The following is a 27,066-nucleotide window of genomic DNA, read 5'->3' as shown; positions in this document are numbered from 1 at the left end:
TAAAGGTGTGAAACTAATTGTAGCATTAATGGTAAACTTGAATCACATTCTTCCTCAAGGCTATAATTTTGTTTTCATTTGAAAATAACAAGGTTGACCTTAATTATTTCCAAGGTAATTCCAGCTCTACCATCAGATGACTGGATGTTGGCAAGTAAATAGGCTGTTCCATATAGTTCCCATTTTCTTTTTCTTGTCACACAAAACACAATTTTTAGGTAGCATTTTATGACATTTTCATGTCTTTTCTTATATTACCCCCACCAAACACAACTTTCCTGCATGTTTTGTTCTCAGGTTCTGCAAATGAATCTGAGACAGCTCAGGGAATGATTTCCCTTTATTGTCAAAGGTTTTACTAATTGTGGTCTGTTTATAAAATTACACAAACTGATTGTGGAAAGATTAGAAAAGTACAAAAAAAGTACAAAACCACATTCATTGTTTTCTCTTTCAAAGATAACCACTGTTAAATGTGGAAATGTATCCCTATCTCTATCACTATCTCTCTCTTTAAAACTTTGTATATTATTTTTTATTTGACATTTTATCACTTTCATCTTCCCATCATAACAGATTCTTCAAAGGAATGATTTTAATGGCTGTGTAATAGTCTATCACAGGTATATACCTTCATCTATCTGGTTGTCTTCCTATTATGGGGACTTTATGTTGTTTCCAAACTTTCCTGTATTATAAGTAACATGGCAATGAACATACTAAGAAATACTTTTATATAAATGTTTGTCTGTATTTTTGATAACTTGCATAAGGTAGAGTACTAAAAGTAGTATCATATGGTGGAGGGAGATGAAATTTTGATATGTACCAACAAAATACTTTCCAGAATTACATTTATGTCAGAAATATATGGGAGAACCTATTTACTTGACTCTTTGAGGGACTAACTCAGAAGGTCAGATTCCACTTGAGGTCTTGTTTCTTTTTTTTTTTTTTTTTTTTTTTTTTTTTTTTTTAAAGATTTTATTTATTTATTTGACAGAGAGAGATCACAGGTAGGAAGAGAGGCAGGCAGAGAGAGAGAAGAGGAAGCAGGCTCCCTGCTGAGCAGAGAGCCCGATGCGGGACTCGATCCCAGGACCCTGAGATCATGACCTGAGCCGAAGGCAGCGGCTTAACCCACTGAGCCACCCAGGCGCCCCGAGGTCTTGTTTCTTGTTCTTACTAACACTGATCTTACAGGTCACCATATTAACATCTCAGAGTAGTGCATAGTCCTAGCATGCCCCATAGTTCCCCTGGGTACCATCTGGGCTTGGCAGGCCAAGTTTATTGCCTCTTCCTCAGGAGAGAGCCATCCTTGACATGTCACTATGAAGAGTCCCAACTCTATGCAGACAGTGGGAATAAATACAACTCTAAGGCAATTTGTCGCCACCACCCTAGGAATTGATACACTCACTCACTCACTCAGTCAGCAGACTCTTACGGCATGCTTGTCATGTGCAAGAAAGGTTCTGTGCTAAGCAGAAGCAGAAATGCTCTTTGAGGACTAGAAGATATGGGAGGGGGGCAACACTTGTGCGGAAGCAGTATGATGCCCAGGAGAGTGCAACAGATGAGGAGTGGGAGTTAGAGATTGGAGGAGGAAGAGATCAGCTCTGAATGGTGTCAGTGGAGAGATGGCATTGGGATTCCTTTTGAAGACTGGGTCAGTGTTTTGGGGACATCATAGTTTGATGGAGAGGAGGTTCACGTAGAGGGCAATGGCATAAATAAATAAAAATAGAAGGTAGGAAAGCCCAGAGCATATCTAGGAAACTGAGTCAGTGTAATTTAACTGGAGTGCAGGGGATATGAAATAGTATGGAGAGGCTTCTGGGGATGGAGAAGGAGGAGGGGGTTGGATTGCAGACAGCCTAGAAGGCCTGTAATTTCTAGTGAGATAGATTCAAGTCCATGGCCAGTGAGAAGCAGACATATGAGAAGGGGAAGCTTAGCTTTGAGAAGATTTGTGGGTAGGCACAACCCCTTTCCTTAGATATTGGAAGAGCTGGCTTACGGGAGAGAGATTTGACTTGTTCTCTATCGCTCCAGAAGGCAGAAATAGCCAGATGGGTAGACTTCAGCTCAAGGTAAAGGAGAACTTTTTAACCATTAGAATTTTTCCCATATGGTTTCAGCTGCCTTGTAAAGTGGGGAGCTCTCTGTCACTAGAAGTATGCATTCAGAAACTGACCATCACTTGCAGGGTGTTGCAGAGGGAATTCAAGCCATGACATTTGTGGGTCCAATACAACTCTGGAAGACTTACAATTCTCTAATTTCTCCATATATTTCCTCTCCTGCCAACTTTTTAGGGTAGGAAGTTTAGGAAGTCAAATGTGATTATGAATTTCCCAAAATTCAAAGGAAAACATAGTCTTTTTGCCATTTTCATTGTCACATTATGTTATTTCCCCAATTACCTTGCTATCAAACCTGTTGAGTGTGGTCAGACCCAGCTCAACTTGCACAGTGACGGCAAAGCCATCTAAATACTTGTAATAGCTTCTTGAACCCCATCAGGGGATGAGAAAGTCTTGGAAAGAAGTTAGTCAGAAGCAAGGTCAAGCTGGGGAAATTTTAGATGAAGTCTAAAGTCCTGAACTCAGAGGGACTGTGGGAGGAAATTATAGAGAAGAACATAATTATTCATATCACTGGGTCACCCCGTGGATGGGACACGTTTCCCAAATGGGCATGAATGTGAGTGAGGAGTAGACAGAGAGTGTTTGGGAAATCAGAGTGATGAAAGCATTGTTAATGAACTTTAGTGAGAGAAAGGGCAGAGTAAAAACCTGGCAGGGGAGTGGAAGTGATGAAGCAGTGGTGTCTGTTACTACAAGCCTGCTTGTACTGCCCTGACAAAATACCATACACTGGGAGCTTTAAACAAGAGGAATTTATTTATCCACATTTCTGGATGTTTTCCACATCTTCCACATTTCTGGGGGGTTGGTTTCTGGTGAGACCTCTTTTTCTGGCTTGTAGATGATTGCCTTCCATCCATGCATTCACATGGTCTTTTTTCTGAGTAGAGAATGAAAGAGAGGAAGAGAGGAATGGTGGGAGGGAGGGACGCACGGAGAGGGAGGGAGAGAGGGAGAGAGAGAGAGAGAATGATGTCTCTTTCTTATAAGGATCAGTCCTATCATATTAGGGCCTCACCCTTATGACTTAATTTAATCTTAATTACCTCCCTAAATGACCTATCTCCTAATAAAGTCATATTAGAAGGTTAAATTTTGGGGAACACATACATTTTGGGGAACACAATCAGTCTATAACAGTGTCCATTGTAGGTCTTATGAATTGTCTTTGTCCTCTTGGAGGAGAGAAAGGACTCTGATTGAGTGCTGGCTAAATGTCAGTCATTATTGACTGATAATCTCATTTGACTCCTGAATAACTGTGTCATGAAAGAAGATTGAAGCTCACAGATATTATGATCACCCAGATAGTAAGAGGTCAAGAAAGTATTCAAACTGTAATTTTTAATTTCAAACTTCTCACTGGAGGGGATTTTAACTTGAAATCTTGTTGAATTCCTAAGACTACATCTTTTTTTAAAATATATTTTTAAAAGATGCTATTTATATATGTATTTAAGAGAGAGAGAGAGAAAGAGAGAGAGAACATGAGCGGGGGAGGGAGGGCAGGAGAGGGAGAAGCAGCCTCCCCAGTGAGCAGGGAGCCAGACATGCGACACTGGATCCCAGGACCTGGGGGTTATGACCTGAGCCAAAGGCAGATGTTAACCGGCTGAGCCACCCAGGCACCCTGAGGACTACCTGGAACTTCCAGGAAGACTGCCTTGGCAGGCCCATCTGGGGGTTGGGGAGGGTCTCTAAATATGGAAATGTGGTTTGATCAGAGCTGTACTTCGTGGAACCAGCCATGTGGGTAGGGGAGAGTGGAGATCATCTAGAAGCCTACTGAGAGATAACCCCAGCCTTTACAGGGGCAGTATAAGAAGTGCTAGATGCCTTTAACATTGTGAAGACAGAGTCAGGGTTTTGGTAAATGATTGAGTGAAGGCCAAGGGGTGAAGGGAGGAAGTCCAGAATGAAGACAGGGTAAGTGACTGGGAAAATAGTAGTGACCATGACAGAAATTAACTGACTCTGGGCAGGACATGTGGTACCCCCAAAGCTCTCCTGATCCCCATTCTATCAGATGGTGAGGGGGTACTGCAACTGCTTAAAGTCCAATGTTCCTCTTTGGAGGGATGTTGGAGAGGACTTCTTGAACTTAAGGTTAATCTAATGCAGTTAATCATTACTGGTAATTATGCCCTTAATAGTACAACATTATGCTTAATAATTTATCAAGTGAGAGATGATAAATAAAAGGATAATGGGCCAGGACAGGCAGAAGGGAATTCTTTTTTTTTTAAAATTTATTTTCAGCGTAACAGTATTCATTGTTTTTGCACCAACACCCAGTGCTCCATGCAATACGTGCCCTCTATAATACCCACCACCTGGTACCCCAACCTCCCACCCCCCGCCCCTTCAAAACCCTCAGATTGTTTTTCAGAGTCTGTTTTTAATGTGTGTTGTGTTCACTGGATGAAGTAGTTCCCACTGAAATCTCCAGAGGAGAAAGAATAGAAAAATGGAAGTAGCATGTATATCTCCTGGAATCTCATTCTCTGATGCATCTGTTTTTCTTCACCCATGTGGTAGAGCTTTCTTTGAACTTAGTGAGTGTTCTTTGCTATACAGTGATAAAGGGGAGTATGGAAGTGATCATAGTTCAGTGCACGGAGTGAAGAACAAGAGTATTTGGCTTCAAAAGAAGTCAGTTTTCAAAGTTTTATCTCCCTTCAATGACACACTCTTACCAAAGGGCAGACTGTCACAGAAAAGACCAATGAAATAAATGAGCAACTGAAATTCTCACATTAGAAACAGAAAAAAAAAAATTCAATTGATGGCAGGATCTCTTCTTTGTTCCTTAAATTGCAATTAAAATATTAATACATACTAACAAATATTAACCTCCAAAAATAAAAAGTAAAAGTGGACTGTTATCTCCACCAAGCTTTGATAAGAAAGAGGTGAATGTCTCTGAACAGTCTGTTTTCCTCCGATTTCCCCTTCTTCTTTTTAAAAATTCGAGTATAATTAACATACAGTGTTATATTAACTTTAGGTTATATTCAACAATTCTATACAATTCTCAGTGCTCATCAAGATAAGTGTACTTTTAATCCCTTTTATCTATTTTACCCATCCGCTCCAAACTTCCCTCTGGCAATCCCCAATTAGTTCTCTGTATTTAAGAGTCTGTTTTTTTCCCCCCTTCTTTTTTCTTTGTTTTGTTTCTCAAGTTCCACATATGAATGAAATCATATGGTATTTGTCTTTCTCTGACTGACTTATTTTACTTGGTATCATACTCTCCAGGTCCATTCAAGTTGTCACAAATGGAAAGATTTCATTCTTTTTATGGCTCAGTAATATTCCATTATATATATATCATATATACATATGGTTATACATATAATAGAATATATATATACACATGTGTATATATATATATATATATATATACACACACACATATATGTATTCCATTATATGTATAATCAAATCTTCTTTATCCACTCATCTATGGATCCATTTTTCCCCTTAATAAATGGCATCCACCTACCAAGTCCTGAATCTAGGAGTTACCTTTGATTACTCTCTCACTCATTTCCCACATCTGATCCATTAAGAGTAATTCCGAACTGAAAAACAATCTGAGGGTTTTGAAGGGACGGGGGGTGGGAGGTTGGGGTACCAGGTGGTGGGTGTTATAGAGGGCACGGATTGCATGGAGCATGGGGTGTGGTGCAAAAATAATGAATACTGTTATGCTGGAAAAAAAAAAGAATCTATAACAACATATTAAAAAAAAAAAAAGAGTAATTCCAAGAGTCAGGACTCCTGTCAACTTTATTTCTAAAACACACTTCAATCTCTACACTTGCCTTTGTCTTGACTGCTATTACCAGAGACCAAGCCACTGTCCTTTCATGCATATAGAGCATTAGCCTACATACAGTTTCTCTGCTTCCTCCCTTGCCCCAGCGCTACATTATCCACATGCCTGAGAACAATCTTTAAAACGAAATTAAGTTCTGTCTCCACTGATTAAAACCCTCTAGTGGTGGGGTACCTAGGTGGTTTAGTTGGTTAGGCATCTGACTTGATTTTGACTCAGGTCATGATCTCAGGGTTGTGCTGGGTGTGGAGGGAGCCTGCTTAAGATTCTCTCTCACCCTCTCCCTCAGCCTTCCCTATCTCCTTAAAAAACTCTAGTAGCTTCTCACACTTAGAATAAAATCCAAACCTCCTATCCTTGCCTGCTAGGAGCTACATGATGTCTGCCTGCCTAACTTCCCAGCCACATCTCACAACACCTTCCTCCTTGCCAGCAATACTCCTTTTGGCCTTCTTTCTGCTTCTCAACAATGACAACTTTTCTTCTGATTTTGGGATTATGGACTTCTTTTATCACTTCAGTCTTAACTTAGAGGTCATCCACATAGAGGGATCTTTCCTGACTCTCCAGTTGTAAATAGTTACTCTATCACATCCTCTCTACTCGCCTTTTTCTGATCTCTCTTTTTAAAAAAACTATATATATTTCCTCTGTTAAGAATTCAAGCTTCTAGAGAGTAGAGATTTTGTCTGTGCTACTCACAGCAGAATCTCCAGGGTCTAGAATAGTGCTTGATACATTGAGTCAATACCAAATTAATATTCATTGAGTGAATTAATGAATGTGCTTTTATACAATTATCTTATCATTCCAGAGACCTTCTGGCCTGGCCTTCAGTGAACTCCTTTTTCTCTGACTAAACTATTTGGTACTAAGCAACCATTGCCTCATATTGGGGATAGGGGCTAATATATTTAGGACAGTTTCTTGGAGTAATCTGTCTTTTGGGAAATGGCATTCTGTGTTTTGTTCCAGATTTGTTACATGTTAGGGATATTAGACAAATAATTACCAACCTTCTCTCACTGCTCAGCAAGAATGGGGATAATTATACTAGTTTGGTACTTATCAAATGGTGCTATGCCTCTCCTCCTGGGTATGGAAGGACCCTTGAACTTTCTAGAGTTCTCTTGGACTTTAGATGCATTTGAGTTGAGCACACAGTATCATCACTGGTTAGTGCAAGATCCCTCTCTTGTTTTACTGGATGTTTTCTCCTTCATCTCCCATTCACAGTTTCATTCTCCTTTTTCCTTCTAGGCTTCTAATCTTGGGTCTTTAATATATATCCTTCCTGTCTTCTAACCTATGTATTTAGATATATATGTCCTTGAAAAATGCAGTGTTTTGGGAGACAAACCATAAGTGACTCTTAATCTCACAAAACAAACTGAGGGTTGCTGGGGGGAGGGGGGTTGGGAGAAGGGAGGTGGGGTTATGGACATTGGGGAGGGTATGTGCTTTGGTGAGTGCTGTGAAGTGTGTAGACCTGGCGATGCACAGACCTGTACCCCTGGGGATAAAAATATATTATATGTTTATAAAAAATAAAAAATAAAAAAAAATGCAGTGTTTTGTGCATGTGTCCGTGGGGTCTAGGAGACCTTTATAAAAAATAAAAAATAAAAATACTATATTGTTTTAGAGAGTTATTATTAGTAGCATCTCATGTTACTTGGGGGCACATGGGATCATAGAATTTTTAAAAAATTTTTATTTAAATTCCATTAACATATAATGTAATATTGGTTTCAGAGGTAGAGGCCAGTGATTCATCAGTCTTATATAATATCCAGTGGGGATCATAGAATTTAATAATTAGGAATCATTTGTTCTACCCCTTGCCTTCTCTAATAAGTAAGAGGACTAAGGCCCAGAGACTTCCTTTTAATGAGTCCTTTTATCAAAACTGTCCACATTTACTGAAAGTCAGTTTGGTCAGGGTCATATGTCAGAAGTGTTGAGGACACAGAGATGAATGGCACGGGGCCTGCTTATGAGCAGACAGCCTCTTGGAAGTCTTATAAGGAAAGCTCAGTGGGCTGTGGGTCCTCTTTGTTATTGGCCATTGGGTTGACAAAGGATCCACAGATAATCTACTTAGGGGATACACACTGCTTCTTCCCCAATCCTCTCTTTTTCATCTTCACTATTACCCAAGACCCCACATCCACCTTGTGCATCAGTGGTCTCTACAGACATACAGTCAAGTTTCCAGCCTGCCTCTGCTCTTTCTTGTCCTTCTTGTGGGTGATATGCCTCTTCTCTATTTAGTCTACCTTTGAGTGTCCTGGTGGAGCATAGAGTCCTTACCAGACTTTCTCTTTGTGTTTCCAGATTGGAGCATCTCTCTTTGCCAGTAACATTGGAAGCGGCCACTTTGTGGGGCTGGCTGGGACAGGAGCTGCTGCAGGCATTGCCATGGGAGGCTTTGAATGGAATGTGAGTAACATCAGAGACACTGGGTCTTGGAGCTGGAAGGAAGTTTAGCAGTCAGCCAGTTCAGTCTGTTCTTGGAGATGCTCTAAGTGTTAGGGAATCAACCAGGGCCTCCCTCTGATGTAGCTGGAAAAGGGGCACAGCTTCAGGAGCTCCATGGTCCCATTCCACTTCCACCAGAGTAGTGTGAGAAAACTATATAATGATATAATGGCAATAGTATTTTTTTCTTCTCTTAAAAATCCAAGTCCTCTTGTACCCTTTTGGCCATATTGGAGGTTTTGAAATTCTTACCACCAGATGTCCATTATCATTATTATTAGTAGTATTTGGAAGTTCTCTAAGTAGTATTTTACTCCTTGTAAACCTGAGAAGAGGCCAAAGGGGCTATGCTGTCAATGGCGGACCCCTGGGGTCCCTCTGCTATTGCCCAACTACCATTCCTATGGGCCAATCAGGCAGCAAAGGCCTCTTTCATTTTCTGATGGCCACTTGGGGAGTTGTCCCCAGAGCCCCAAGAGAATATGCTTGGTGATTTTCCTGTAGTAATTGAGGGCAGATAGCAGAATGGGCTAAGGTTCCTCCTGGTTTGATTCTACCTATTGTTTTGTTTGTTTCAGGCACTGATTTGGGTGGTTGTCTTGGGCTGGGTGTTTGTTCCCATTTACATTAAGGCTGGGGTAAGTATCTCCTCTGTTATTCCATTTCATGCAGTATATATATATATACACACACACACACACACATACATACATACACACACACACCCCCCCCACACACCCACATATATATATAATACAAATATATTATTATAATATATAATATATGACATATTATTATATATTATATATAATACAAATATTATATATAATATGTATCTCATACACACACACATACACACACACATATAGTATGAGCTCCATCCTCCTGAAAGACGAAGGAGACTTTATAGCATAAATGGCAGAGAACACCTGTGACTTGGTTCTCTTTTCCAGGTTATAAAATTTTTGACCACTTTTAGGGACATTCAACAGATCCACTCAGCCATGACTTGACTGTCTAAGAAGGCCCCTAAACAACCTCATTCTATGCAGCGCCCTCTTAAGCATCACATCCCTTCACCTTGGGTGTACACTTGCAAGGCACTGCCATGCATTTGCTCATGTGTGCCTCTGCTCCTGGAAGGGAAGCAGCATGTGAAAAGAACTGTATTTCCTTTTCAGTAGCTCTTGCAGCTGCTACTCAACTATTGAATGCATGCTAAGTCTCTTGACTAAATATCTCTGACATTTCACACAAGACAGCTTTGGTGGTATCTGTTTAGTGAGATATAATGAATACCTACATTAGGAGCTGAAAGCAATACAGAAAGAACACAGGACAGACTCCACATCTTTTGGAGGCTCATGGACTATTGGTGACACGTGTGTGATCCCAGAAGACAGCAGGCTCAGGGTTGAGCGAGTGAGACAGAAGTATAGTCAGAATTTGCAGAAAGGAACTGGGAGAACAGTTGAGCAGGACTGCAGTGACAATCTTTGGCAAAGCCTGTGTGCAAAGCAGAAGAACCGTACACCCAGCCTGGCTACTTGTTCACAGTAGGCACTCTGTGTAAGAATGTATATCTATTTCCTCTTCCTTCAGGGTGAAGATCTGCTTTCTTGGTTAGGTGTTCATGTGTCCATTTAAAACAGTGTCTTTTGAGCATCTTCAGTGTCCTGGGATAATACCCTACCCTTGCAGGGGTAGGGCATATGGGATCGAGTTTGGATTGAAGAATGGGGCCATCTGGCTACCTTACAGATTTCTCTGACCCTTCTTCTTTGAGTCTTCTGGTCAATTTGGCTGATGATGACCTTTCTTACATCCCATGCAGGTGGTGACAATGCCAGAGTACCTGAAGAAACGATTTGGAGGCAAGCGGATCCAGATCTACCTCTCTATTCTGTCCCTGTTACTCTACATTTTCACCAAAATCTCAGTGAGTCTACTGCCCTGGGGACGGGCATTAGCTGTCTCAGAACCTGCCCACTCCTGTTCCTCAGCACATACTGGACCACCAAGGCACAGCAGTATTTGTTTTATTAACTTGGTCCCTTAGGTCTTCTTGCTTCTTAAGGTAAAGTCCTATTTTATGCATCAAGAAGTCAACATAGGAACTCCTTACACTCCATCATGTGGAAGGTTAAAAACATAAACAGGCTCGAGTTTCAGTGAAAACTGTTCTTAATAGAACATTGAAAGGGAATTAGCAGTATCTAAGGGCTGGTTCCAACCTTGTAGTTAGCTGTGAGCCTTTGTGCTTGAAGGGATCACAATCTGGCTTTGGTGATGTTTCTAATACACTTAAACAAGGCCAGTCAATGACAACTCTTGAAGGGACTTCAGAAATTCTGCCTCTTCTTTTTGGGACAGGGAAATGAAACCTGGGAACTGAAAATACTTGCACAGGATCCTGAATCAAGAGTAGAACTCAAACTTCTGGCTCCACCTCACTGTCCTTTTCATTGCACGAGGCTTTTCTTGTTTTTTTTTAATCTTTTTTTTTTCCTGATGTTGCTCATGCTTTTTGTGTCATTTCTAAGAATCCATTGCCAAATCCAAGGGTTGAGAGAAAAGTGGCATTTTCTGAGACCACATAGGGTGTTACAAAGCACTCACTGCTCTATCAGAGGAGTTTTCTCATTGACTATGATCAGTTTTCCTGTCCTTCCCTATTCCTTGTCCTTCCAAAGGTAAGACTGGATCAATCTCAGCATCTTGGAAAGATCTTTCCTGGATGAAATTTGAGTCAGGTTGGATCTGAAATTAGCCTTCTGCTCTAGCTATGTAGCGTGCTGAAAAAATAGCTGCTATTGCTTTTATTTTTGTGGTCCCTTAAAGCCAAGACAAGAGCAATATTAAATAACATTTGCAATTTTATTTATTTTGGAAAATTTCAAACATATACACCCAGAGATAGAATAGTATAATGAACACTAATGGACCAATACTTATCACTCAGCTTTAACAGTGATTATCATTTTGTCATTCTTGTTCATCTATTTCTTCTACATTTTTCCTCCCAGCAGTACTTTAAGTCAAATCCCAGACATTATGTCATTTTGCTATGAATTTTTCAGAATACAGCTTTGCCTTTTAAAAAACATAACCATTGTGCTATTATCACATAGCAAAATCCAAGGGAATTTTCTAATTTAGGTGGCTTAATACCTGGTCCATATCCAGATTTTCCTGATTATATAAAAAATGTCTTCTTACAGTTGATTTGTTTGCACCAGAATCTAAATGAAGTATATACATTGTATTTGACTATACTTTCTTTAAAGGAAATATCTATATCTTCAACTTAACATAATTTTTTTTTCTTCTATGCCATTACCTCCCAGCCCTAGTCTGGACCTACAGGCACATACTTTTTCTTTTTTTTAATTGGGTTGTTTTTCTTTTTTTGTTGTTGAATTGAAAGAGTTATTTTTTTTTAAATATAATTTTTAATTTTTCAATTAACATATAATGTGTTATTAGCCCCAGGGTTACAGGTCTGTGAATCGCTAGGTTTACATACTTCACAGCACTCACCATAGCACATACCTTTCCCAATGTCCATAACTCTACCACCCTCTCCCTACCTGCCCCCCCGAAGCAACCCTCAGTTTGTTTTGTTACTAAGAGTCTTTTACGGTTTGTCTCCCTCCCGATCCCATCTTGTTTCATTTATTCTTTTCCTACCCCCCAAACCCCCCACGTTGCCTCTCAACTTCCTCATATCAGGGAGATCATATGATAATTGTCTTTCTCTGATTGACTTATTTTGCTAAGCATAATACCCTCTAGTTCCATCCATGTCATCGCAAATGGCAAGATTTCATTTCTTTTGATGGCTGCATAGTATTCCATTGTATACATATACCACATCGTCTTTATCCATTCCTCTGTTGATGGACATCTAGGTTCTTTCCATAGTTTGGCTATTGTGGACATTCCTGCTATAAACATCCAGGTGCATGTGCCCCCTCGGATCACTACATTTGGATCCTTAGGGTAAACACCCAGTAGTGCGATTGGTGGGTTGTAGGGTAGCTCTATCTTCAACTTCTTGAGGAACTTCCATGCTGTTTTCCAGAGTGGTTCCACCAGCTTGCATTCCCACCAACAGTGTAGGAGGGTTCCCCTTTCTCCGCATCCTTGGCAGCATCTGTCATTCCCTGACTTGTTAATATTAGTCATTCTGACTGGTGTGAGGTGGTATCTCATTGTGGTTTTGATTTGTGTTTCCCTGATGCCGAGTGATGTGGAGCACTTTTTCACGTGTCTGTTGGCTATCTGGATGTCTTCTTTTGCAGAAATGTCTGTTCATGTCCTCTGCCCATTTCTTGATTGGATTATTTGTTCTTTGGGTGTTGAGTTTGATAAGTTCTTCATAGATTTTGGATATTAGTCCTTTATCTGATATGTCGTTTGCAAATATCTTCTCCCATTCTTTCAGTTGTCTTTTGGTTTTGTTAACTGTTTGCTTTTCTGTGCAAAAGCTTTTGATCTTGATGAAGTCCCAATAGTTCATTTTTGCCCTTGCTTCCCTTGCCTTTGGTGATGTTCCTAGGAAGAAGTTGCTGCGGCTGGGTCGAAGAGGTTGCTGCCTGTGTTCTCCTCAAGGATTTTGATGGATTCCTTTCTCACATTGAGGTCCTTCATCTGTTTTGAGTCATGTGTGGTGTAAGGAAATGGTCCAGTTTCATTTTTCTGCATGTGTGGTGTAAGGAAATGGTCCAGTTTCATTTTTCTGCATGTGGCTGTCCAATTTTCCCAACACCATTTGTTGAAGAGACTGTCTTTTTTCCATTGGACATTCTTTCCTGCTTTGTCGAAGATTAGGTGACCATAGAGTTGAGGGTCTATTTATGGGCTCTCTATTCTGTTACATTGATCTATGTATCTATTTTTATGCCAGCACCATACTGTCTTAATGATGACAGCTTTGTAATAGAGCTTGAAGTCTGGGATTGTGATGCCACCAACCTGGCTTTCTTTATCAATACTCCTCTGGCTATTCGAGGTCTTTTCTGGTTCCATATAAATTTTAGGATTATTTGTTCCATTTCTTTGAAAAAAATGGATGGGATTTTGATAGGGATTGCATTAAAAGTATTCTCTATATGTTCTAGGTACTAGACCCTTATCAGATAAAGGATTTGCAAATATTCCACTCCCCCCGACGTCCCACATGCTGTGGGTTTTCTTTTCATTTTCTTTTAAAAATTTATTTATTTAATTAATTATTTTTAATTTAATTTAATTTTTTCAGTGTTCTAAGATTCATTGTTTATGTACCACACCCTGCCCTCCATGCAAATTCTATAATGTCCTTTGAGGCACAGAAGTTTTAAATCTTGATGAAGTTCATATCTATTTTTATTTTTGTTGTTTATGCTTTTAGTGTCATTTCTAAGAATCCATTTCTAAATCCAAGATCATGAAGATTGACTCCTCTATTTTCTCTGAAGAGTTTTATACTTTTAGCTCTTACATTTAGATCTTTGATCCATTTTGAGTTAATTTTTGTATATGATATGAGGTAGGGGTTCAAGTTCACACATGTCCAGTTCTTTCAACACCATTTGTTGAAGAGACTATTTCTTTTTCTTTTTTTTTTTTTTAATTTTCAGCATAACATTATTCCTTGTTTTTGCACCACACCCAGTTCTCCATGCAATCTGTGCCCTCTCTAATAGCCACCACCTGTTTCCCCCAACCTCCCACCCCCCGACACTTCAAAACCCTCAGATTATTTTTCAGAGTCCATAGTCTCTCATGGTTCACCTCCCCTTCCAATTTCCCCCAACTCCCTTCTCCTCTCCATCTCCCCTTTTCCTCCGTGCTATTTGTTATGCTCCACAAATCAGTGAAACCATATGATAATTGCCTCATTGAATGGTCTTGCACATACATTTCTATACAACTCAATGTAAACATGCTCTTGCCTATAAGGCTGATAGAACTTTGTCTTGGAGTTGGGACTGATTCCCAGAGTACTACTTCCTCCCTGCCCAGCTTTTTGACTCAAACCACTACTGCTCTTGACTGGTGCCTATGCGTTTTGCCAGCAATGTGATGATTTTACCACCTTCAGTTTCTTCTCCCCTCCTTCAGGGTTGGTCTTTAGTTATAAGATGAAGATGCTGGGCTTTTTAGTGCTATGTCATTAGATATCAATGTGCAGAGCCTAGATTCAGAAATGCTGTGAGGGGTGGAGAAATCAGGCTTCCTGAGGTAGAGAAGAGCAGATGTAAGAGGAGGAAAAGGAATGTAAGCGGAGAGGAAGAGGAGGTTACTCTGGAGCTAGGTGGGGATTGGCAAGGGAACTGCTCCTTGGTTCAGCTTGTGAGGTGGCACCTGTCTAATGGGGGCGTAGAGGAGGCTACTGGGATTCCCCTTCTTTGAATCAAGTCTTCTCCAGGTCCACAGTTCAAGCGGGTAAAATCTGTTGACTGTAGTTGCCATGTAAGGGTACTCTTTATCCTTGGAGCTGGTGTGGGGTAGTCATATAAATAAACTAAATACCCAATCTCTCTCATTGCCTTCCAATCACCTCATCTATTGTTCAGGTTACTGATTAAACATTCTGTGACTTGGGAACCCCCAGATAGCTGAGGGGCAGTCTTGCTTAGCTCACATCCTGATGGAGCTCATTCCCCACCAGTCAGCCTTTTCTGAATTTTGGTTTTGAAAAGTACTTGGTACAGGTTGCTCCTTCTCTGCATGATTTCTGGGCCTCCTTGCTGGAAGCGTTGCCCAGAATCTTATATTCTCCACCTGCTACGCAGAGGCAGCAATCTTTTGAATAATGTGTAAGAAGGATGATAGCTGCCTTTTATTTAATGTTGGTCTCTTTGCTTAGATTCTGATAGAGGTTTTACTTATTTCATCTCCAGTTTACATGAGCATTGCCTGGTAAGGATTTCTATTTTATTTTCCACTTCATGGATAAGATAACTGAGCCTCAGAGAAGTTAGATAATTTGTCTCAAATCACATAGCAAGTGTGTGGCAAAACCAGGATTGGAACCCATGTCTCTCTAGTCCCAGAGTCTGTGTTCTTCTCACAGTTCTGCTCTATGTTTGGATGCACAGCATGATGGATTGGGATTGATCATCTAGTGCTATGTCCTATGCTCTCATTTTATAGCTGGAGAAACAGGTCCCAAGAAAGGAAGGGACTCTGTGGGGTTAAAGAGTAGCAGAACTATGAACAGCAGGGTAACTGTTATTGACACAAAATCTTTGGCATTATGTGGTCCCTGACTTCTAAATTTTTCATTCCTTTATTACAGGGTCTGTTAAAATTCAAGACCTTGGGAAAAATTAAGATAGCCAGTTAAATGACCTTACAATATGAACAAGTTTCTAAGAGTATGGATTTGAGAGGACTGTGAGGAGAGAACATTGACTGCACACTGGTATAAGAAGGATCTGAAGGAGGGACATTTAGGCAGGGAGAGAAGGAGGGAAGGGTTGACACGTGAGACTTTATAAGTTTGGCTTACTTCAGGTTCATCATGAGTCATAGAGCATGAAATCATTAAAATAATTACACTGATGTTGAATGTACCTCCTAGGAACTCACATTAAGATACACATGAAATCAAAGTTCATAGACAAAAGAAAATAATTGTTAGCGAACAAAGTAAGATACGTATTTATATTGCACACAAAGATTAATCAGTCTTGTTGGGTGTGTGTTGAGGCATGGACAATTTGTGATGGGCAAGAAAGAAGAAGGGTGGCCCTGTGAGATCAAAGTCTCCCAGGAAGTCTTCGGGGAGGATATAGGGATTCAATGTATGTGTAATTGATAGGAGAGAAAAATCATTTCAGTTGGAGAGCCCAGATATAACCCAGCCACTGAGCAGCAGTGGTGTGGAATCTTGACTATGGCCACCATCTTGTGGCTAGGTTTTGGACTCTAAGACTCAGATTTGATTATTTCTCCATGTACTCCTCTGAATTTTATTGGCTCTCTGCTGTCCCCTTCCTGGAACCCTGCCTTATCAAGTTCTGGATGCATTTTGCTCTATAGAATTTCCCAGTATCATGTATCTTATTTAAGTGTGCGCAATCACTTGAGATAAGCCTCAGATTTTATGAATTACATGTGATGACTGAATGTCCCTGTTTATATTTCCTGGGGCTGTTAACATGACTGCAATAAACCTTTACAGCAACTCCACTGTCCATTTTGGATCCTTGAGTGAAAATAAGAGCTTTGGTTTTTACTTAAGGTTTGAATACTCATTACCTGAGCCATTCACTTTCACAAATGAAAAGAGAAATTTGAGCAATGTGGCTCTCCATCTCAAATGTCGTTGCCAGGCAGGATTTATTGGGTGCTCAGATATAACTCGGACCAGAATGGGCTGCAAAGCAAACATATAAAAATCATAGGATCTCAAAGCATCAGACAAGTAATTTATGCAAGTCTCATGGTCAGAGACTCAATTACTCTTAAGAGGTTTCCCAACTGAATCTGTAATTTTATTATTCCCCATGAGTCTCATGGACATTGTTCAGCCAACTTTTCACCAAAGGGATGGGAATAAAGCCTTTGAGCTGAATCCAACTGCCTCTTTTTGTAGATATAGTTTTTTTTTTTAAACAGTTTATTTATTTGAGAGAGAGAGAGAGTGTGAATGAGTGCAGAAGCAGCAGGGAGAGTCGGAGAGAGAAGGAGAAGCAGACTCTCCACTGAACAGGAAGCTCAATCCCAGAACCCTGGTATCATTCCTTGAGCCAAAGGCAGATACTCAACTGACCGAGCCAACCAGGTGCCCCTGTAGATATAGTTTTATTGGAACATGGCCACACTGATTTGATGTATTATCTATGGCTGCTTTCATGCATCAACTTCAGAACTGAGCAGGTTGGACAGAGACTATATGGTATATAAAACCTAAAACGTTTATTACCTGAAACTTTATAGAAAATGCTTGCTGAACTTTGGTCTAGAATATGGTAATTTCTATTTCAAGTTGGTTTTGCTTAGCAGCATTGGGGAAATTTGCTTATTTCCTTCCTTCCTTCCTTCCTTCCTCCTTTCTTTTTTCTTTATTAAGGGCTAAGAGAAATTTAGAGAATGAGCAATCTGGGAAGAGCTGTGAAACAAATGGTCTCATAGGATTATAGGAGAATTCTTTACTATCATGCTGGTGGTATATGTCCTTAATCATTCCCCTACTTATATAAATAAAAAAATAACAAAGTGCTTCAAACATACAGAAAAGTACAAAGACTAATGTAGCAAATACCCCCACCCTGATTCTATAGATCTTAAAAAACTCTTCATTTTTAAAAGGAAACAAATAAAATATTACAGATATTATGGAAGACTTATTTCTACCCTTCTTTTTTAAAAAAGATTTTATTTTTAAAATTTCTTTTCAGTGTTCCAGAATTCATTGTTTATGCACCACACCCAGTGCTCCATGCAATATGTGCCCTCCATAATACCCACCACCAGGCTTACCCAACCTCTCATCCCCCTCCTCTTCAAAACCCTCAGTTTGTTTCTCAGATTTTATTTATTTATTGGAGAGAGAGAGAGAGTGAGCACAAGAGGGGGAGGGGCAGAGGGAGAAGGAGAAGCAGACTCCTTGTTGAGCAGGGAGCCTGATGTGGGGCTCAATCCCAGGACCTTGGGATTTTGACTTGAGCCAAAGGCATACACTTAATTGACTGAGCCACACAGGCTCCCCTATATCTACCCATCTTGATCCTGTTTCCTTCTTTATTAAAAGTTATACATGTCTTAAACTTACTGTGTTTTCCTATGGTCTGCTTTTATATTTTTACTACCTAAATATGTATATTTATATACCCATAAGGAATATAATGTGTGTTAAAATTTTTGCTCTCCCCACTTTTGAAACTATAAGAAAGATGGGACAGGAGTATTTAAGAAAGTCTAGAGTGGAAAAGCCTCCTTAATCCCATGACTCTAATACAGATATTTCATATTGTTTCTTTGCCCATATGTGTGATTTCTTTTATAGAATTGCAGTCAGAATGTGCATACCATTTGTCATCTTTCTTCCCCATCTTAGCATCAAACTGTATACATTTTTCCATGTTTCCATCTTCAAAATTATTATTTTGGGTGGATGTGAAACTTAATGATTGATATATAATTTTCAGCAAGACATTTAGAAATCTTCTGGTGGATCAAAAACTCTCAACAGTGGTCACTGTTGGCCCAAGTGATGGAAGTAAGGACACTTTTACTTTTCAGTGTATAACTTTCTGGGTTGTTGCCCCCCCCCCCCCCCGACTATACTCATAAGTTATTTTATTTTAAAAGTAAGTAAAAAATGTTTTTTTTAAACAATAAAAGATCTTGCTCTCTGCAGAAAATATTCCAGAAAAAAGAAATTTTACCTTTTAGTGTTGTGGGAAAGACACTGGATTTGGACACAAAGAGCCGGATTTTAGCTATTGAGTTTGTCATTAATTTTGTGTCTCTCATCTGTAGAGTAGAGCCAATATATTTGTCCTATTACCTTGTCTTGGGGATCAAAACAATGAATGTACCTGAAAACATTTGGTAAATTCCCTGGTTATGGGGGAAAAAAACCTAGTGAAGCAGAAAAGCTCGGGCACCTAGGATTCAAAGACTAGTATCAGAGCACCTGGGTTAATGTGAGCTTAGGTATAGCCAGTATCCTGAGTCACTCCTCCTGGCTTTTAGAGTTCTAAGGGAAGAATTTATTCCTGAGGTTAGATGTATAATCAATAAGTGGGGCCCCCCCTTTAAAAAATTTTTTTAAATTTATTTTCAGCATAACAGTATTCATTGTTTTTGCACCACACCCAGTGCTCCATGCAATACGTGCCCTATACGTGCCCTCTCCAATACCCATCACTTGGTTCCCCCAACCTCCCACCCCCTGCCCCTTCAAAACCCTCAGATTATTTTTCACAGTCCATAGTCTCTCATGGTTCACCTCTCCTTCCAATTTCCCTCAACTCCCTTCTCCTCTCCATCTCCCCTTTTTCTCCGTGCTATTTGTTATGCTCCACAAATCAGTGAAACCATATGATAATTGACTTTCTCTGCTTGACTTATTTCACTCAGCATAATCTCTTCCAGTCCTGTCCATGTTGCTACAAAAGTTGGGTATTCATCCTTTCTGATGGAGGCATAATACTCCATAGTTTATATGGACCACATCTTCCTTATCCATTCGTCCATTGAAGGGCATCTTGGTTCTTTCCACAGTTTGGCGACCGTGGTAACTGCTGCTATAAACATTGGGGTACAGATGGCCCTTCTTTTCACTACCTCTGTATCTTTGGGGTAAATACCCAATAGTGCAATGGCAGGGTCATAGGGAAGTTCTATTTTTAATTTCTTGAGGAATCTCCACACTGTTCTCCAAAGAGGCTGCACCAACTTGCATTCTCACCAACAGTGTAAGAGGGTTCCCCTTTCTCCACATTACCTCCAACACATGTTGTTTCCTGTCATGCTAATTTTGGCCATTCTAACTGGTGTAAGGTGGTATCTCAATGTGGTTTTAATTTGACTCTCCCTGATGGCTAGTGATGATGAACATTTTTTCATGTGTCTAATAGCCATTTGTATGTCTTCATTGGAGAAGTGTCTGTTCATATCTTCTGCCCATTTTTTAATATGATTGTCTGTTTTGTGTGCATTGAGTTTGAGGAGTTCTTTATAGATCCTGGATATCAACCTTTTGTCTGTACTGTCATTTGCAAATATCTTCTCCCATTCCATGGGTTGCCTCTTTGTTTTGTTGACTGTTTCTTTTTGCTGTGCAGAAGCTTTTGATTTTGATGAAGTCCCAAAAGTTCATTTTCACTTTTGTTTCCTTTGCCTTTGGAGACATATCTTGAAAGAAGTTGCTGTGGCTGATATCAAAGAGGTTACTGCCTATGTTCTCCTCTAGGATTCTGATGGATTCCTGTCTCACGCTGAGGTCTTTTATAATAAATTGGACCCCTTTAAATGAAATAACTTTTTGTGATTTTAAAGAGGCATGGAGGGGAGGGTTCAGCATTATGAATACTCATTCCAATTCCTATGGCTCAGTGTGCAGACGCAGGACAGAGTGGCCATTTCACCTTTAGCGAAGCTGATGTGCAGCTGGAGGTCCTTTCTTCCTCTCTGGCTATAGAGGATAGGATGGAACAGATCCAGGACCTGGGAGGGGAATGCTTCCTTTGGCTACAGGGCTTTCCCACTTCCAGCCACTGAGTATCATAAGCACTCAGAGTCAGAGCTTCTTACTTTAAAGATGAGAACACAGAGTCATGGAGAGGTGAAATGTTTTATCTAAGGTCAGGCCTATAATGGCAGCACTGGTGTTACAACCCAGATCTTCTGACCACTAGCCTTTGTGTGTATGTGTGTTTTCTCTTTCTAAGTCACCATTCTCTCCTTACCTTCTGACTCTGCATCTCCTCCTCCACCAAGAAAGACAATGATATTAGGTCTCCTGGGGCTAGAGAATCTGCAGGGGAGCTAAGAAACCAGTCCTCAGAAGACCTGTCTTGGGAGAGGGAGTTGTGCATTAGCATATAAGCTTGGAGTTGGTGTGAGGCAGTCTCTCTGCCAACTAATAGAGGCAGGGAATAGGAGATGTGATTGGTGGGGAGCTGAGCCATTGGAGGGCCCCAAGGAGCTTAAGGAGGCTAAGATTGGAGAGGAGATGCAAGGGCATCATTCCCAGGGTTATGACCTGGTGGCCCTTTACACACCCTGAAACATACTAGGTTTTATGCAACAAAACAGCTTGTTCATTGCATCTAGGGGATGTCTATTTTCTTTCATACTTAGCAATTTGGAAATAAAAGATTTACCATGATCATCCCTTAATACTACCTGTCCTGGTAGTATTTTGGAGCTGCTATGAAAATTCATTTTGGGTGATTCTGGTACTCTCTGTTTGGTTTAAATTAGCAGCTCACCATCTGTCAGGTAGAAGGTTTTTTATTGGATTATATGAGGCAGGGAAGAGAAAGAGAACTGCATCAAGAACATAACTGGTGAATTTGGGGGTGAAGAGGAAACAATTCTTTCTAAAGTTTCATGAGATAATCTAGATAAAAGCACCTAGAATCAAGCCTGCCATATAAGAGATTCTTGGTGATGTTCTTGTTGTGTTTGAGTCAAGGTGGACTCCATTTGGGTTGAGCAGATAAAACTGATGTTGCTGAAGTTTCTCTCCATTCCAGAGTATGGGTGGGTTTTCCTTCTCATGGACTCTTTAGTACCTGTTTTTGGGAATAGATCTAATAAACCTTTGCACACTGAGGTGTAAATGATGGAGAATAGCTTAGATCAGCAGTCTACAAGTGGGTTAGGAGGAACTTCAAGGTGTTAATAGTTATTCCTTGGCAAACAAAGTTCTATAGTTAAATAAGTTTGTGAAGGGTCATTTACCATGTTACCCTCCTGGGGATTCATAGTACATACTGTATATTAAAGGCTCAGGAGAGTTGTGTGGTGAGTAAACTGTCTTAACGTTGCTTAAGCATTTTACAGATCTCTGACTAGGGAATCCTTTTTTTCCGCCCATGGGATATCTATTATCATCTTGAATAAAGCCTGTTGAGAAACTTAGGAATAGAACATGGCTCTGCGGAGTTTCTGTGTTTTTTTCTTTAATTAAAGAAATTTTTTTTCTGGTAAGAACACTTAACATGCTATCTGTCCTTTTGACAAATTTTAAGTATAAAATACATTATTGTTGACTATAGGCACAATGTTGTGTGGCAAATCTCTAGAGCTTATTCATTGTACTTAACTGAAACTTTATGCCTGTTAATTAATAATTCCCCATTTCCTTCTCCCCTCAGCCTCTGATATTCACCATTCTAGTCTTTGATTATACAAATTTGAGTGTTTTAGATAGCTTATATATGTGGAATTGTGTAGTATTTGTATCTCATATTCTTATCCAGAGATAAAAATATGGACATTTAATTGGGGTATTTAACCAAAGGGCGAGAGGGATGTGAACCAACATTGGGCCCAGAAATCACAGGCATTGACAATACTCAGGAGACATCTTCTGCTACTCCCTTCAAGTTTGCCTCTTTGTCTCTGCAGCTGAAGTGCCTCAACCAGGCTCTGGGTGCAGCCTGCAGCCAGCTGGCCTCCTTCACCCCTAACTCTGCCTCTTTTCTTCTTCTAGGCAGACATCTTTTCTGGGGCCATATTTATCAACATGGCCTTGGGTCTGGATCTGTACCTGGCCATCTTTCTCTTATTGGCAATCACTGGCCTTTACACAATCACAGGTGAGTCCATACAAATGACTCAGCCAAAGCCCAGGAAAGGAGAAGAAAGTAGGAGACATAGCTTTTCCTCTTGAGGAAGAGAGATACACCCAGGAAACAGTTTTAGGATGGAGTGTTTGTTTAGTCTCAATGCTCAGACCCTAACAAGTTATATAGAGACCCCAGAAAACTCTAGTGTTGGCTGGAATAGTCAGTGTAACTTCTTCTAGGAAGTGTGGTTGGGACTGGCCTTCCAGGTTGTGGCTAGAAGTTGGTTGGGTTGGGAGAATCAGAGAGGGAGTGCCAGGTGCAGGGACAGGGAGAGCAAAGGAATGGAGTCAGGAATGGGCATGGCATGGCGCTGGGGCAGGGTGAGCAAGCAGGTGCATTTAGTTGGAGAAGGATGGTCAATGGGAGGTAGCTGAGGTGGGGGTGTGTGGAGTGATAAGTCCAGGTAGTTCAAAAAAGGTCACAGTGCAGGGAGTTTGGAAGCCAGAAGAAGGCCTTGGGTTTGATGAGATAGGCACTGGGAGGTACTGTAGGTGGGAAGGGAGGGAGTGATGCACAAAAAAAGAGATTTTAGAGGAAGACTTGAGAGGTGACTAGAGAAGCTGGTAACAGGAATAGCAGTTGGGGTGTTACTCTGCTCCTGATGGTGGGCCAGGGTCAGCAATGGAATTTACTGCCCAACTGCAGCCCCCCAGTTTTGGGGACAAGAAGTTACTTAAGTGGTATGAGTAAAGAGAGAGCAGACATGCATGGAAGTAGCCCTTCAAAAAGCGCTGATTCATTAACACCCTAACACCCTGTAGAGATAGACACTCTTTGCTCTTCCTTGCCTTTGTGGGAGAAAGTTCTTACCAGAGCCATCTCCTTTACGCCTTCTTCTGCCTTCAATCACATCAAACTCTTCTTCCTCAAATAGGGAGAAACATTCTCCTTTTTCCAAGGTCTTCCCAGCATTTCTGTGAAAAGTAAAGGTATAGAAACATGTTGGGTAGTAGATTGCTATAACAAGACAAGGGAGGAAAGGAAAGAAAGGCAGACAGGTGACTGAGAGGTGTGCTCAGAGGATGTGCAGAGGGAGAGGGGCAGGGAGTGGGCAAAAGACAGACACAGGTGTTCCTCCTATGTGAGGTCACATGTATTATTTCCTTTGCCTGTTTAGGGGGCTTGGCAGCTGTGATTTACACGGACACTTTGCAGACGGCGATCATGCTGGTGGGGTCTTTTATCCTCACTGGGTTTGGTAAGTGGGGCTGGGGCAGACTGAGGAGGCAGGGAGGCAGAAACAGAGGCCTAGGGAGAAAAAAAGCAAGTGTAGCATCCCTGCTTGCTGCTGGCCCAGGCAGTGAGCTGGGTATCCTCTGCCTTCCCCAGGGAGGTGGTCAAGCCTGGATTGCCTACCATAGTGAATGTCTGGGGCAACTTCCTCAGCCCTGGGAAGCTCAGTCTGGGCCAGGCTCAGGCAATACCTGGTCCCTACTGCCCTCTTTAAATGAACTGAGCCAGAAGTCCCCAATGTGGACCTCTGATGTTGTGGTCTGCTCTCCGTGGAGAAAGTGGACAAAAAAGGGATATGTTTAAATATGCATCAGGTTAAATATATTCAATGTTGTATCTTAAACCTTAGATTACATCTTGTCTATATTTGATGTTAAATGTCCTTTATTTTATGAATTGATGATAGTAAGTGATCATTTTCTTGTTTATGTCCTTATTTGACAAAATTTAAACAATTAGCCAGTCTATATTGACCCCTGACCCCAACTTTGAAATTTTATTTGTCTATAAAAATCCTAAAGACAAGACTGGAGACTCTAGATCTAGTGATACTAATTATGGGAGAATCTAAAATGCATTTTTTAAAAAATAGGGCTCATACTCTCTGTGGGTCCTGTGAAGCTTCTTATCTACTCTCTATTCCCTGTTTCCAAGAGCTTCCATTTGATTTTCCCCAGTGACGATGGTGGTGGTAGTGGGTTCTGCAGGACAGAGGCTAGAATGACTTATTCAAGGGCACACAGCAAAGAGGTGGTAGGGTTCTAGACTCCTCCCCCTTTCTCTGTCTATCCTACCACACTTCTGTGACCAGGGATGGTATGGCTGAGTCTGTGGATCTCCAGGTTGCTGTGCAGGATTTTAAAGGCTGTTGCTGACAGTGAAGTGTGAGGGGAAAAACATCTTTGAGTCTTCAAAACCAAAGCCTCTCGTTTAATAAATTCAAATACTTTCCCTTTTTGAAAAGGTCTGTGGTTGGAATACTTTCACACATTACTGCTTTAGACCCTCACAGTCAACCCCCCACCCCAGGAAGCTGGGCAGGATTAATAATCCCATTCTATGGATGAGAGAGCTGAGGCCCAGAATAAGAAAGCGACTTGCCCAAGATCACACAGGGAGGATGGTTTCTCAGGCATTCATAGGAAGAAACCTGCATGAAGAGCTGAGAGTTTTAGGTTGCTTGTTGCTGATGTTTTCCAGCTTTTCGCGAAGTGGGAGGGTATGATGCCTTCATGAAAAAGTATATGAAAGCCATTCCAACTGTGGTTACTGCGGAAAACATCACCATCAAAGAAGAATGTTATACACCAAGAGCTGACTCCTTCCACATCTTCCGAGATCCCATCACAGGAGACCTGCCGTGGCCTGGGCTCATCTTCGGGTTGTCCATCCTTGCCCTGTGGTATTGGTGTACAGATCAGGTACCCATGTTGGATGTGTGGGGTGGACAGGGTGTTCCCAGGTCTCTACAGGGACTCTTATCTAAGGCTTGTGGTGTTGGATACAGTAGGGCAGGGCTCATATGGTCTGGGGTCACTGAACCTTGTGACAAGGGAATTCCAAGGACATGTGGGCAGGGAGCTGAAGGTAGCCAGAGAGCAATGAGAGGTCTCTGGCCTGTACCCCTCTCTTACGGGCTTTCCCTGGCAGGTCATTGTGCAACGCTGCCTCTCAGCCAAAAACATGTCTCATGTGAAGGCCGGCTGTATCTTATGTGGGTACATGAAGCTGCTGCCCATGTTCCTCATGGTGATGCCAGGAATGATCAGCCGCATCCTATACACAGGTGATGCCTCTTGCTGGACTCAGCAGCCACTCTTTCCCACTTTCTTCTCTCTGTGTCACTTCTAAAGCTCTGTAGCTTTCTGTTCTTTCTCTTCTGCCCTCTTCTTTTTTTCTTGCCACAATTACCAAACATTATTGTTTCCCCTTTATATAGCAAAAACTTGAGGTCACAGGACCTGTGGGGTTGTCTTCCCTGCTTCCTAACATTGACAATTACTTTAGACCCTTTTGCAAATTTTCTGAAGTTATGATACACCTCCAGCTGCAGTTTCTTCCAACTAATATTTGCTAACTTTTTGCTCAGTCTTCCTCAGGCTCTGGTAGTGTGTACGATGTCTTTAATGTCAAAGGACCCTGGCCAGTCTCTAACCCCGTTTCTTGGGCCATTTCTTTGAAGAGTCCAGAGCCTTGTACTTTACTATCTAGGGTATTAGAGTCTTTTTGACCATTTTGTGGCTTCTTCAGCTTTGCCAGTTGCATTGTTTTGGTCAGCCATCATAGGTCCAAACTGTTTCTTGGAATGTGAAATAATGGCAAAAAAAGAGAGTGCCAGGGAGTAAAACTTTGGTGAGCTCCCAAAATGAAGATAGGACAGTCTGGGGCACTTGCTGCCATTGGCTCCTTTTAGGTATACTCCTATACTGGCTCACCTGTCATGAGAAAAATATTTGTAACTGAATAATTTATATTTGTAACTGAATAATTTATATTGTAATAATAATATATAATTAAATTGTAAATTATATATTATATAATTTATATTGTACAACACACACAAAAATATTTGAGATAGTGCTATAATGAATCGGCAGTCTCTATGGAGCAGCACTAAATGATATAACTGTAGTAGGTACCTAATAAATGTTTATTGATTTAATTCTAAAGAAGTTACTGGAATTTTCTCCAAGTCTCTAGATCATTTTCCCTTCCCATATCAGGTTACTTTTTATCTTTCTCTAACCCAGATTTTTCACATTTTGGAAGTACTGCCCAACATCCCCCCACTGAAGAATTCCCTCAGTCATCTGGGTGTTCAATCCTACTTGTAAAAATGCTGCTGCAAATAAACCTCAAATTAGGAGCCATGGGTCACTATGATCATCAGGAGAAACAAGACAATAGTCACTGCTATGTTGTAGGGAGGTCTAGCTAAAGTCTGAAGACTGTGCCCCCTCTCTATCCACCCTGAGCATTGTTTTATTTTCTCCCTCCTCTACCTAAGAACTCTTTTCCCCCAGTCAGATCTTGGATATGGTCATACCAGTAG

General features: G+C 40.8%; 1 protein-coding gene across 1 annotated transcript in view; it reads left to right on the top strand.

Annotated features, from left to right (window-relative positions):
- Positions 1 to 27,066, top strand: part of SLC5A1 (solute carrier family 5 member 1) — an 86,663-nt gene that overhangs the window by 19,172 nt on the left and 40,425 nt on the right. Inside the window, exons 3-9 of the mRNA XM_032311020.1 lie at positions 8,335 to 8,439; positions 9,057 to 9,116; positions 10,313 to 10,417; positions 22,646 to 22,751; positions 23,899 to 23,979; positions 25,215 to 25,435; positions 25,665 to 25,800. Coding sequence (XP_032166911.1) covers positions 8,335 to 8,439; positions 9,057 to 9,116; positions 10,313 to 10,417; positions 22,646 to 22,751; positions 23,899 to 23,979; positions 25,215 to 25,435; positions 25,665 to 25,800 — 814 coding nt within the window. The remainder of the gene's footprint in view (positions 1 to 8,334; positions 8,440 to 9,056; positions 9,117 to 10,312; positions 10,418 to 22,645; positions 22,752 to 23,898; positions 23,980 to 25,214; positions 25,436 to 25,664; positions 25,801 to 27,066) is intronic.

Source organism: Mustela erminea, chromosome 13, assembly GCF_009829155.1.
Source record: "Mustela erminea isolate mMusErm1 chromosome 13, mMusErm1.Pri, whole genome shotgun sequence".
NCBI lineage: Eukaryota > Metazoa > Chordata > Mammalia > Carnivora > Mustelidae > Mustela > Mustela erminea.
The sequence above is the reverse complement of the archived record's forward strand: the minus strand, read 5'-3'. Positions and strand labels throughout refer to the sequence as shown.